General features: G+C 46.5%; 1 protein-coding gene across 1 annotated transcript; it reads right to left on the bottom strand.

The window, feature by feature from the left end:
• Window positions 1-4,670: 4,670 nt before the first annotated feature.
• LOC124132982 (putative ankyrin repeat protein RF_0381) lies at window positions 4,671-11,814 on the bottom strand. The gene is made up of 2 exons (XM_046497168.2): window positions 11,750-11,814; window positions 4,671-10,474 (listed from the first exon to the last, which is right to left on the bottom strand). Exon 2 carries the CDS (start codon window positions 10,463-10,465, stop codon window positions 9,257-9,259), a length of 1,209 nt encoding a protein of 402 aa, XP_046353124.2. The 5' UTR covers window positions 10,466-10,474; window positions 11,750-11,814; the 3' UTR covers window positions 4,671-9,256.
• Window positions 11,815-14,626: the final 2,812 nt, after the last annotated feature.

Here is a 14,626-nt window from a genome sequence, read left to right as displayed (position 1 = left end):
GGTCCTTTACCTCAGTTCTTTTTTAACTTTTCTGTGCGAATCTGCTAATGACCAAGTTGTGGTAACGGGTTGCCCACGACGACCAGCAGCTTTGCAGGATATTTCTACATTAACCATTAACCTATTAATTGAGCAAGTATAAAAACAGCTCAGAAATGAATTCTAAGTGGACTTGGATTTTGCATCCCCGACAGTGCGCTTTAACGAGTCGCAAACATTCCTATCTTAGCTATGCATTCATAACTGTACCAAAATTATTTCAACGATTACGATTAGCACGACTGTGATTAACTTTTTCAGTGCAGCGCGTTACTGTTTTCCAGATATGTATTACTGTAAACAGGGAATTTTTTGCGACCGTTTTATTATTGCGAGTTTTGCGAACGAGACTCAATCGCAAAAATTAAAAACGCAAAAATAAGTATAAATAATACATACATTCTTTATTCATTGCAACACGTCATCAAATGTTGAAATCATCAACCAGAACCACAAGTTACTCAATAAGTTTAAAAAACACAAATGAATGCAGAATGGTCACACAATACATCACAAATGACAGTGTAAACAGACCAATTAGTGTCTTCTTATACAGTTTGCATTCAAACTCACAGTCAAGGCACTGAGTTGAGTCAATTATCGTATTTAATAATTGGTCGCAATCCCTTCCGGTCAACTTTCCGGCCAACTCAGTATTTGCAATCGTACATAATAAATGATGTCACGCCTTTATTTAGAAATAATCTGAAGATAACAGCAAGAGTAATCTGTTCATCTTATCTGTATGTCCGCATACAAAAGTAGCTATTGAACTGTCAAAACAATACCATGGAATTGGGATTCGGAAGTTTGTATTTGTATGTCAGGTCCTTTTTGCAAACATATTTATTAGTTGACATCACACAATTCTTACAACCCGTGAAGATCCGGGATAGAATAGGTCTACAGCAACCAATGCTTGCCGTAAAAGGCGAGTATGCTTGACGTAAGAGGCGACTAACGGAATCGTGTGGTCAGGCTCGCTGACTTGGTCGATGCATGTCATCGTATCCCAACTGCGAGGATCGATACTCATCATATCAATCAGTGGATAGTCTGGTCCAGACTCAATTACAGACCGCTGTCATAAAGCTGGAATATTGTTGAGTGCAGCGTTAAACAACGGTATGACGCGAACCACTTACATCCCGCTCTCCGAGCAGACACTCCATCCACTATACCACGAGTATCCTACACAGTAGTACATACTGTCACGCGATCCTACATACGAGGTACATATTGTCACGGTATCCTACACTGTAGTACATACTGTCACGCGATCCTACATACGAGGTACATATTGTCACGGTATCCTACACTGTAGTACATACTGTCACGCGATCCTACACAAGTGGTTCATATTGTCACGCGATTCACACAAGTGCTACATAATGTCACGGTATCCTACACTGTAGTACATACTGTCACGCGATCCTACACAAGTGGTTCATATTGTCACGCGATCCTACACAAGTGCTACATATTGTCACGGTATCCTACACTGTAGTACATACTGTCACGCGATCCTACACAAGTGCTACATATTGTCACGGTATCCTACACTGTAGTACATACTGTCACGCGATCCTACACAAGTGGTTCATATTGTCACGCGATTCACACAAGTGCTACATATTGTCACGGTATCCTACACTGTAGTACATACTGTCACGCGATCCTACACAAGTGGTTCATATTGTCACGCGATCCTACACAAGTGCTACATATTGTCACGGTATCCTACACTGTAGTACATACTGTCACGCGATCCTACATACGAGGTACATATTGTCACGGTATCCTACACTGTAGTACATTCTGTCACGCGATCCTACACAAGTGCTACATATTGTCACGGTATCCTACACTGTAGTACATACTGTCACGCGATCCTACATACGAGGTACATATTGTCACGGTATCCTACACAGTAGTACATACTGTCACGCGATCCTACACAAGTGCTACATATTGTCACGGTATCCTACACTGTAGTACATACTGTCGCGCGATCCTACACAAGTGCTACATATTGTCACGGTATCCTACACTGTAGTACATACTGTCACGCGATCCTACACAAGTGCTACATATTGTCACGGTATCCTACACTGTAGTACATACTGTCACGCGATCCTACACAAGTGCTACATATTGTCACGGTATCCTACACAGTAGTACATACTGTCACGCGATCCTACACAAGTGCTACATGTTGTCACGGTATCCTACACAGTAGTACATACTGTCACGCGATCCTACACAAGTGCTACATGTTGTCACGCGATCCTACACAAGTGGTTCATATTGTCACGGTATCCTACACTGTAGTACATACTGTCACGCGATCCTACACAAGTGCTACATATTGTCACGGTATCCTACACTGTAGTACATACTGTCACGCGATCCTACACAAGTGCTACATATTGTCACGGTATCCTACACAGTAGTACATACTGTCACGCGATCCTACACAAGTGCTACATGTTGTCACGGTATCCTACACAGTAGTACATACTGTCACGCGATCCTACACAAGTGCTACATGTTGTCACGGTATCCTACACAGTAGTACATACTGTCACGCGATCGTACACAAGTGCTACATATAGTCACGGTATCCTACACTGTTGTACATACTGCCACGAGATCCTACATACGAGGTACATATTGTCACGAGATCCTAAACTGATAGTAGAAATTGTCACAGGATCTTTCAGTGTTGGAATTCTAGTGGATGAGCGTCCGCCCGGAGAGCGGAAGGTCCGGGGTTCGATCCCCGGCCGCGTCATACCAAAAGACGTTAAAAGATGGTGCTGATACATATTGTCACTGGATTCTGCACTGATGGTACATGTTGAGGACATATTTATCACACTCATGGTGTCAACGCTGGTGGTGATACCCAACACTCAAAACAACATCCTGCATACTCTTAATCAAGGGGCCGATGGGCAATTGCTCTAAGGCGTCACAAATTCGTTTTACAGAGTAATGTGCCAAAGACAAAACTGGAATAGCACTAGAATTTTCAAAATTGACAATTTTATTAGGATATCAACAAAAACGAAATGATGTATTAAATCATTTTCTAACTGTAACAAAGCAAAACATATTCAAATCAAACATTTCCGACTCCATACCAAATTTCCCACACATCAAACAAGAAATAACCGATTTTGACATTTTGTTCTCTCTGTCACCACCTATTCGTTTAAAACCACGAACTTGCACAATCCATCAATATGACACTGGAATAGGTTTTTTTTGTTATCATCTATAGATATACTTTGTAACTTGTATGTATTTAAGATAGCATTTGAACTATATTATGTAAACATATTGTTTGTCTACTCTAAAAAGAAATAAAATAATTTTTTTAAAAAGAAAAAGACAGTGTCATGGAAACAGATGAGACAGTGTCAGGGAAACGCTTTACACAGTGTCGGGGTTAAAACTCGGACAGTGTCGGGGATGCGGTTCACACAGTGTCCATCCAGTGTCGGGGTTAAAACTCGGACAGTGTCGGGGATGCGGTTCAGACAGTGTCATGGATACCGATCAGACAGTGTCAGAGAAACGCTTTACACAGTGTCGGGGTTAAAACTCGGACAGTGTCGGGTATAAGGCTCGGAAAGTGTCGGGGATGCGGTTCACACAGTGTCCATCCAGTGTCGGAGATAAAACTCGGACAGTGTCGGGGATGCGGTTGACACAGTGTCCATCCAGTGTCGATCAGTCAATGTCGGGGATGCGGTTCACACAGTGTCTGGAATATGGCCCATCTAGTGTTGGGGTTAAAACTCGGACAGCGTCGGGGAAACTGTTCACTTCACACAGTGTCATGGATACAGATCAGACAGTGTCGGGGATGCGGTTCACACAGTGTCTGGAATATGGCCCATCCAGTGTCGGGGTTAAGGCTCAGACAGTGTCGGGGAAACTGTTTACACAGTGTCATGGATACAGATCAGACAGTGTCGGGGTAACGCTTCACACAGTGTCGTGGATAAGGTTCACATAGTGGCGGGGATATGGCTCACACACTGTCGGGGATATGGCTCACACAGTGGCGGGGATATGGCTCACATAGTGGCGGAGATATGGCTCACACACTGTCGGGGATAAGGCTCACATAGTGGCGGGGATATGGCTCACATAGTGGCGGGGATATGGCTCACACACTGTCGGGGATATGGCTCACACACTGGCGGGGATATGGCTCACACACTGTCGGGAATATGGCTCACACACTGTCGGGGATATGGCTCACACAGTGGCGGGGATATGGCTCACATAGTGGCGGGGATATGGCTCACACAGTGGCGGGGATATGGCTCACACACTGTCGGGGATATGGCTCACACACTGTCGGGGATATGGCTCACACACTGTCGGGAATATGGCTCACACACTGTCGGGGATATGGCTCACACACTGTCGGGGATATGGTTCACATACTGTCGGGGATATGGCTCACACACTGTCGGGGATATGGCTCACACACTGTCGGGGATATGGCTCACACACTGTCGGGGATATGGCTCACATAGTGGCGGGGATATGGCTCACACAGTGGCGGGGATATGGCTCACACACTGTCGGGGATGTGGCTCACACACTGTCGGGGAAATGGCTCAGATACTGTTGTGGATACGGTTCACACAGTGTCGGGGATATGGCTCAGATACTGTCGTGGATACGGCTCACACAGTGTCGGGGATACGGCTCACACAGTGGCGGGGATATGGCTCACACAGTGTCGGGGATATGGCTCAGATACTGTCGTGGATACGGCTCACACAGTGTCGGGGATACGGCTCACACAGTGGCGGGGATATGGCTCAGATACTGTCGAGGATATGGTTCACACAGTGTCGGGGATATGGCTCACACTGTGGCGGGGATACGGTGCACACAGTGTCGGGGATATGGCTCAGATACTGTCGGGGATATAGTTCACACAGTGTCGGGGATACGGCTCACACTGTGGCGGGGATACGGTTCACACAGTGTCGGGGATACGGCTCACACTGTGGCGGGGATACGGTTCACACAGTGTTGGGGATATGGTTCACACAGTGTTGGGGATACGGTTCACACAGTGTCGGGGATACGGCTCACACTGTGGCGGGGACACGGTTCACACAGTGTTGGGGATATGGTTCACACAGTGTTGGGGATATGGTTCACACAGTGTTGGGGATATGGTTCACACAGTGTTGGGGATATGGTTCAGATACTGTCGGGGATATGGTTCACACAGTGGCGGGGATACGGCTCACACTGTGGCGGGGACACGGTTCACACAGTGTTGGGGATATGGTTCACACTGTGGCGGGGATACAGTTCACACAGTGTCGGGGATACGGCTCACACTGTGGCGGGGATACGGTTCACACAGTGTTGGGGATATGGTTCACACAGTGTCGGGGATATAGTTCACACAGTGTTGGGGATATGGTTCACACTGTGGCGGGGATACGGCTCACACTGTGGCGGGGATATGGTTCACACAGTGTCGGGGATATGGTTCACACAGTGTCGGGGATATGGTTCACACAGTGGCGGGGATATAGTTCACACAGTGTTGGGGATATGGTTCACACAGTGTTGGGGATATGGTTCACACAGTGTTGGGGATATGGTTCACACAGTGTCGGGGATACGGTTCACACAGTGTTGGGGATATGGTTCACACAGTGTCGGGGATATGGCTCAGATGTTGTCGGGGATATGGCTCACACAGTGTCGGGGATATGGTTCACACTGTGTCGGGGATACGGTTCACACAGTGTTGGGGATATGGTTCACACAGTGTCGGGGATATGGCTCAGATGTTGTCGGGGATATGGCTCACACAGTGTCGGGGATATGGCTCACACAGTGTCGGGGATATGGCTCACACAGTGTTGGGGATATGGTTCACACAGTGTTGGGGATATGGTTCACACAGTGTTGGGGATATGGTTCACACAGTGTTGGGGATATGGTTCACACAGTGTTGGGGATATGGTTCACACAGTGTTGGGGATATGGTTCACACAGTGGCGGGGATATGGTTCACACAGTGTTGGGGATATGGTTCACACAGTGTTGGGGATATGGTTCACACAGTGTTGGGGATATGGTTCACACAGTGGCGGGGATATGGTTCACACAGTGTTGGGGATATGGTTCACACAGTGGCGGGGATATGGTTCACACAGTGTTGGGGATATGGTTCACACAGTGGCGGGGATATGGTTCACACAGTGTTGGGGATATGGTTCACACAGTGGCGGGGATATGGTTCACACAGTGTCGGGGATACGGCTCACACTGTGGCGGGGATACGGTTCACACAGTGTCGGGGATATGGTTCACACAGTGTCGGGGATACGGTTCACACAGTGTCGGGGATATGGTTCACACAGTGGCGGGGATATGGTTCACACAGTGTCGGGGATACGGTTCACACAGTGTCGGGGATACGGTTCACACAGTGTTGGGGATATGGTTCACACAGTGTCGGGGATATGGTTCACACAGTGGCGGGGATACGGTTCACACAGTGTCGGGGATATGGCTCACACAGTGTTGGGGATACGGTTCACACAGTGTCGGGGATACGGTTCACACTGTGGCGGGGATATGGTTCACACAGTGGCGGGGATATGGTTCACACAGTGTCGGGGATATGGTTCACACAGTGTTGGGGATATGGTTCACACTGTGGCGGGGATACGGTTCACACAGTGTTGGGGATATAGTTCACACTGTGGCGGGGATACGGTTCACACAGTGTCGGGGATACGGTTCACACAGTGGCGGGGATACGGTTCACACAGTGGCGGGGATATGGTTCACACAGTGTCGGGGATATGGTTCACACAGTGTCGGGGATACGGTTCACACAGTGGCGGGGATACGGTTCACACAGTGGCGGGGATATGGTTCACACAGTGTCGGGGATATGGTTCACACAGTGTTGGGGATATAGTTCACACTGTGGCGGGGATACGGTTCACACAGTGTCGGGGATACGGTTCACACAGTGGCGGGGATACGGTTCACACAGTGGCGGGGATATGGTTCACACAGTGTCGGGGATATGGTTCACACAGTGTCGGGGATACGGTTCACACAGTGGCGGGGATACGGTTCACACAGTGGCGGGGATATGGTTCACACAGTGGCGGGGATATGGTTCACACAGTGGCGGGGATATGGTTCACACAGTGTCGGGGATATGGTTCACACAGTGGCGGGGATACGGTTCACACAGTGTCGGGGATATGGTTCACACAGTGGCGGGGATACGGTTCACACAGTGGCGGGGATATGGTTCACACAGTGGCGGGGATATGGTTCACACAGTGTCGGGGATATGGTTCACACAGTGGCGGGGATATGGTTCACACAGTGTCGGGGATATGGTTCACACAGTGGCGGGGATACGGTTCACACAGTGGCGGGGATATGGTTCACACAGTGTCGGGGATATGGTTCACACAGTGTCGGGGATATGGTTCACACAGTGGCGGGGATATGGTTCACACAGTGGCGGGGATATGGTTCACACAGTGGCGGGGATACGGCTCACACTGTGGCGGGGATATGGTTCACACAGTGTCGGGGATATGGTTCACACAGTGTCGGGGATATGGTTCACACAGTGTTGGGGATATGGTTCACACAGTGTTGGGGATATGGTTCACACAGTGTCGGGGATACGGTTCACACTGTGGCGGGGATACGGTTCACACAGTGTTGGGGATATGGTTCACACAGTGTCGGGGATATGGTTCACACAGTGTCGGGGATATGGTTCACACAGTGTCGGGGATATGGTTCACACAGTGTCGGGGATATGGTTCACACAGTGGCGGGGATATGGTTCACACAGTGTCGGGGATATGGTTCACACAGTGTCGGGGATATGGTTCACACAGTGTCGGGGATATGGTTCACACAGTGTCGGGGATATGGTTCACACAGTGTCGGGGATACGGCTCACACAGTGTTGGGGATACGGTTCACACAGTGTTGGGGATATGGTTCACACAGTGTTGGGGATATGGTTCACACAGTGTTGGGGATACGGTTCACACAGTGTCGGGGATATGGTTCACACAGTGGCGGGGATATGGTTCACACAGTGTCGGGGATATGGTTCACACAGTGTTGGGGATACGGTTCACACAGTGTTGGGGATATGGTTCACACAGTGTCGGGGATATGGTTCACACAGTGTCGGGGATATGGTTCACACAGTGTTGGGGATACGGTTCACACAGTGTTGGGGATATGGTTCACACAGTGTCGGGGATATGGTTCACACAGTGTCGGGGATATGGTTCACACAGTGTCGGGGATATGGTTCACACAGTGTCGGGGATATGGTTCACACAGTGTCGGGGATATGGTTCACACAGTGTCGGGGATATGGTTCACACAGTGTCGGGGATATGGTTCACACAGTGTTGGGGATATGGTTCACACAGTGTTGGGGATATGGTTCACACAGTGTCGGGGATATGGTTCACACAGTGTTGGGGATATGGTTCACACAGTGTCGGGGATACGGTTCACACAGTGTTGGGGATATGGTTCACACAGTGTCGGGGATATAGTTCACACAGTGTCGGGGATACGGTTCACACAGTGTCGGGGATATAGTTCACACAGTGTCGGGGATATGGTTCACACAGTGTCGGGGATATAGTTCACACAGTGTTGGGGATACGGTTCACACAGTGTCGGGGATATAGTTCACACAGTGTCGGGGATACGGTTCACACAGTGTCGGGGATACGGCTCACACAGTGTCGGGGATATGGTTCACACAGTGTCGGGGATATGGTTCACACAGTGTCGGGGATATGGTTCACACAGTGTCGGGGATATGGTTCACACAGTGTTGGGGATACGGTTCACACAGTGTCGGGGATATGGTTCACACAGTGTTGGGGATATGGTTCACACAGTGTTGGGGATATAGTTCACACAGTGTTGGGGATACGGTTCACACAGTGTCGGGGATACGGTTCACACAGTGTTGGGGATATGGTTCACACAGTGTCGGGGATATGGTTCACACAGTGTCGGGGATATGGTTCACACAGTGTTGGGGATATGGTTCACACAGTGTCGGGGATACGGTTCACACAGTGTTGGGGATACGGTTCACACAGTGTCGGGGATATGGTTCACACAGTGTTGGGGATATGGTTCACACAGTGTCGGGGATACGACACAATCTGACAACGTCTCTAACAATCCCAGGTAGGGGAAGGGACGTAACTGCTGTGCTCAGTTGAGGCCCTAGGGCCCTCCTCACTCTGAATGTACACAGATCCTGCAGCGACCGGGGTGTTGTGGCAACCTCCTTTACGTACGACACCAACAACTCATTGCTGTCATTGTCCATGTGGGCAAAGGAAAACACAATGCGACCGTCCTCACCAACGGGCAGACTTGGCTTAAAACCAGAGTCCACTAACAATCTGGCGATGTCCAAATTACATGACGAAACAGCAGACCAAAATGGTGTTGCGTTTTTCAAGCTTGTCGTGTTCAACTCAACATTTAGAAGTACAGTCAGGTAGTAAACTGTTTCGTATGACTGTTTGGAAACTGCATAATGGAGAACCGTGTTCCCTGTGTTGTCGTTATCATCGGGGTCGGCCCCGCGCGAATACAACATTTTCATCAGCGGCCAAATCCCGTGTTTCGCCGCCACAAGAATCGGGGTCTCGCGAGACCTGTTACGCGCGTGCACATCAGCTCCTGCGTCAAGCAATGCACGTGCTGAACTCTCGTCACCCCACACCGAGGCAATGTGTAGAGGCGTGCACCCGTTATGATCACGTGCTGTTACGTCAGCTCCCTGCGCTAACAGATACGTACACACATCCGCATTGCCATACTTCACGCTCGTGTGGAGCAAGGATGATTTATCAATTTCATTTTTCATATTTACAGGTGCTCCAGCTGTTATGAGATACGTGACAAGGTCAAGGTTAGCGTCCAGGGTATTGATAGCCCAGTAGATCGGGGTGTTGTCGTACCCATCGCGAGTGTTGACGTCGATGCCATGCTCTTCTATGAGGGATTTCACCACAGCAAGATGGCCGCCGTATGAGGCCAAGTGAACAGGAGCCATATGTAACACAAGATCACTTGGACTTGCACTCTGATAGGAAAATCCCATTGAAATTAAAGTTTTCATTATGCTTAGATGTCCTGACTGAGCGGCTATGCAAACTGGACAAAATATATCATTCCGCTCGCCGGATTTCACCCTCCTCGCAAAAGAGTCCGCTGTCAAATTGTTGTCCGTCATATATTTATACGCCTCTTCTTCTTCTCCCCTCTTTATCATGGATCGGAGGGGGAGGAAATTCCGAGGGGGATGCAACACCTCCTCGTCGGAACTCATACTTGGAATCTGGAAAATACACACACAAAATAATTATCATCATGTACAGTTTTTTTTCTGCAGACGCAGGAGGATATGCCTGAGATGTTGTATGGAGATAAGATAATTTTTTCAGTTGCAGCTGCAAAACCATAATTAAATTTATGCGTCTGAATATTTTTAAGGAAAAACGCCATGCAACAATGTAAGTCTTGTGGCAGACAATTTCTTTGTTTTAAACAGTCTGATGGAAGAAGAATATTCTTGGACATTTTATTTGTCCGGAGAAAAAATTCAAAATTTATAAACATATTTATCTCTTAATGACAACAACACAAATGGGATTCGAACCAATGTTTTTTTACACACGGAGCCTTTGTCTTCAACTACTAGCCTACCTGCAGCTGGACCAAAAGACGTTAAAAGATGGTACTTGTTGTTACCCTGTCTGGCGCTCGGCATTTAGGGGATAAAACAAGGACTGGTCGGCTCGGAGTCAGTATACTGTGTCTGAGTGGGGTATTCATGTTAAACTGCGGTATGGTATCTCAGTGAGCTAGCACTATAAATCGGCATCAGTCCGGACTAGTACAAGCAGCCACACAAACACACACACGTACATGCACGTCGCTATATAAGTACAATAATCTTGGCCGCGACGTTAACCCCATTTCACATCACCTCACCTGCAGCTGGACGTCGTGGTTGTCATTTTGTTAACACAGTCTGATCTCCGTTATCACACCTATCCCCATCACTTTTTCTGTATGCATGTGTGCGTGCGTGCGTGCGTGCGTGCGTGCATGAATCTTAATACACTTCCTCAGTATTCGACTCACTATACGGGCTAAATGTACAATGAGTGAAGTCCAGTTCAAAATCAACTTTCCAGGGGATTTGCGTTTCAGTTAAAAAAGAAAAGCGTTAATCATCATTTTTCACCCGATAAAGAACGGATACAAGGTTTCAATCGCGTGTTAGGGGATTGCGGGTGAGAGCTTTAATTGATTTATGCTTCACTGAACATGGGGACTGATCCCTTGCCTATTAAGGGGCATGGGCATATATGATAGGATCACACTTTCAGATGCGTAATAGACTAAATGCGCATATTTCGTAAAGTCGCAGATTGAAATCGGAAGATTTTATGAGCGCTTTCGTTAACTATCCAGTCTCAAAGTATGAATTCACCAGCAACGCTGCAGGGAGGCATAGCGGTTCACTCGAACATGTTTGGGGGTCACAGATTGTGTTACATGAATTACAACTGCATAGTTGCTTAAAAAATCGCCAGGGCATACTTACATCAGCTGAAACGGGAACAGCTTCCGAGCGTTCGTTACATTACCACTGCGAAACCATGGACGAGGAATGCTCCAAGGGAAGTAACTCTGTTTTGATTTGTGAATGGGGAAAAAAAGTTGAGCACTGGGCAAATGGTGTTCAAATCTTCTACTGCCATCGGGTATATTTTTTCATCTTTTAAACCTTTCTTTATTATTCTTTAATTCATCAATAATAAAGGTAGTAGGCCAACGAAAATTTCATCGTATGTTTTATGGAATGCTGTTCCGAGAGGTTGCCTCTGTGTGGAAAAAAATGATATGCCTGAAATGTATTAAAAACAGGATATTAATAAACTGCGGAACAAAAGAAGATATATAGACACCTATGTTTCATGGTGGCTAAAACTGAAACAAACAAGAAATGGTTTTTCGATGGTGATGTGTTTGAAACAGGAGTCATATTTGTTTTAGGGCCTTTCGTTTGCAGTGTTTCGGCGACTTTTTTAAGCCTGGTAACGTATTGATAACATTTCTATAAAAAAATGATCAAATCCGATTTTCAAGTGTATACTTTCTTTTGCCCGGCAGTTTACTTGCCTACACAGGCCTCATTTCATAACAGAAATTGCACAATCGGCCATCAATTGAGTAACACGTTTATCGTATTCCAGGGTTAAATAATCTGTGAACAAACAGGATTATTAGCCCACTTCACTCAGGCACACTTGTCTGTAGGCGAAAAACCTTGCCGCGATTGTCCCGACCACTCATCCCCCGGTGTGGAGTTATGCTGCCGTGGCTTCTAGTGTCTACACTGAATCTTAGGCCACATTAAAACATATTGCGATTTATATCGAAATATATATTGCGCCAGTATATTTAAATGATAAAGTGGACAACCGGACAAAACTGAGTGAGTGAGTTGGGTTCAACGCCGCTTTTTACAGTATTCCAGTTATATCACGGCGTGTCAGCTTAATGTGGGAGGAAAGCCCGAAGTGATGCAGGTCTCAGACGTTTACCACTTCGTAAAAACCCACGAGCACGGGTATGGTGCTGACAAACCTAGAAACATAATCGGGGCGAACCGGGATTCGAACCCACAATCATAGGTTTCTGACGTGCCCAAGGGACGCAACTCCGCACAGCGAATCGCGGCGCCTCAGACGACTGGGCCACCCGCGACTCCGGACAAAAGAAAGTACACATCTATGTTTGATGTTGGCTAAATAATGAACGAACAAAATATGTTTTTTTCTATGGTGGTGTATTTGATACGGGTTTGAAAGGTAATATTACGTGCACCTATCAGTAAGCATCTCATGACAGGTGACGTCTCAAGGAACATTTTTGGTCAAATTATAAATTTAATCCTAAATGTATTACCCTTTCCAAAGGATGTTTTTAACAGAGCCCATCCAACTGTTTGCCCTACATTATCCTTCATATAAAGACATCAAATAATCAACCCGGAGAGCGGAAGGTCTTGGGTTCGATCCCCGGCAGCGTCATACCAAAAGATTTTAAAAGATGGTACTTGTTGTTACCCTGCCTGGCGATCGACATTAGGGGCTAAAAAAGTGAATGTACGTCGCTATATAAGTGCAATAATCTTGAACGCGATTTTACCTCACCTCACCCAAATAAGCTCGCAGGCAACAAAAACTCTTAACCTGTCAATGGTCTTAATTACAGATCCCAGCTTGAAGTCTCAATCATTTTTGTAATAAAAACATTTGACGTTGCACAAAAACGAAAGGACATTGCTGGTGGTCAGGACCGGTTTTATCGAAAAGTGCAACTTCGGAATGAAAAATAACTTTAAAAATTCGGATCTGGAAACGGAATTAGCATGCAACAGAAAATCAATAATAGAGACGATTTTAGAGGCAGTGATAAGATATTAAATCCGATCGTATACCACTGCCATTTAGTACGTGGAAGACCCCCTTCTGCTAAACCCTGGGTAAACAGATGGTTGAGGTAGGAGTATATCGAAAAGTCAAACTTCGGAATGAAAAATAACATTAAAAATTCAGATCTGGAAACAGAATTAGCATGCAACAGAAAATTAATAATAAAGACGATTTTAGAGGCAGTGATAAGATATTAAATCCGATCGTATACCACTGCCATTGAGTACGTGGAAGACCCCCTTCTGCTAAACCCTGGGTAAACAGATGGTTGAGGTAGGAGTATATCGAAAAGTGCAACTTCGGAATGAAAAATAACTCTTAAAATTCGGATCTGGAAACGGAATAAGCATGCAACGGAAAATTAATAATAGAGACGATTTTAGAGTCAGTGATAAGATATTAAATCCGATCGTATACCACTGCCATTGAGTACGTGGAAGACCCCCTTCTGCTAAACCCTGGGTAAACAGATGGTTGAGGTAGGAGTATATCGAAAAGTGCAACTTCGGAATGAAAAATAACTCTAAAAATTCGGATTTGGAAACGAAATTAGCATGCAACAGAAAATTAATAATAGAGACGATTTTAGAGTCAGTGATAAGATATTAAATCCGATCGTATACCACTGCCATTGAGTACGTGGAAGACCCCCTTCTGCTAAACCCTGGGTAAACAGATGGTTGAGGTAGGAGTATATCGAAAAGTGCAACTTCGGAATGAAAAATAACTCTAAAAATTCGGATTTGGAAACGAAATTAGCATGCAACAGAAAATTAATAATAGAGACGATTTTAGAGTCAGTGATAAGATATTAAATCCGATCGTATACCACTGCCATTGAGTACGTGGAAGACCCCCTTCTGCTAAACCCTGGGTAAACAGATGGTTGAGATAGGAGAAATGATACCTCCGTACACCCTTCACGGTAGTGCGTGTTCCTTGTGTCGGCCCTGTTCTCAAATAATATTTGGTGACTTCCA

This window comes from Haliotis rufescens, unplaced genomic scaffold (genome assembly GCF_023055435.1).
Source record: "Haliotis rufescens isolate VD_foot unplaced genomic scaffold, xgHalRufe1.0.p SCAF_18, whole genome shotgun sequence".
Taxonomy (NCBI): Eukaryota; Metazoa; Mollusca; class Gastropoda; order Lepetellida; family Haliotidae; genus Haliotis; species Haliotis rufescens.
The sequence above is the reverse complement of the archived record's forward strand: the minus strand, read 5'-3'. Positions and strand labels throughout refer to the sequence as shown.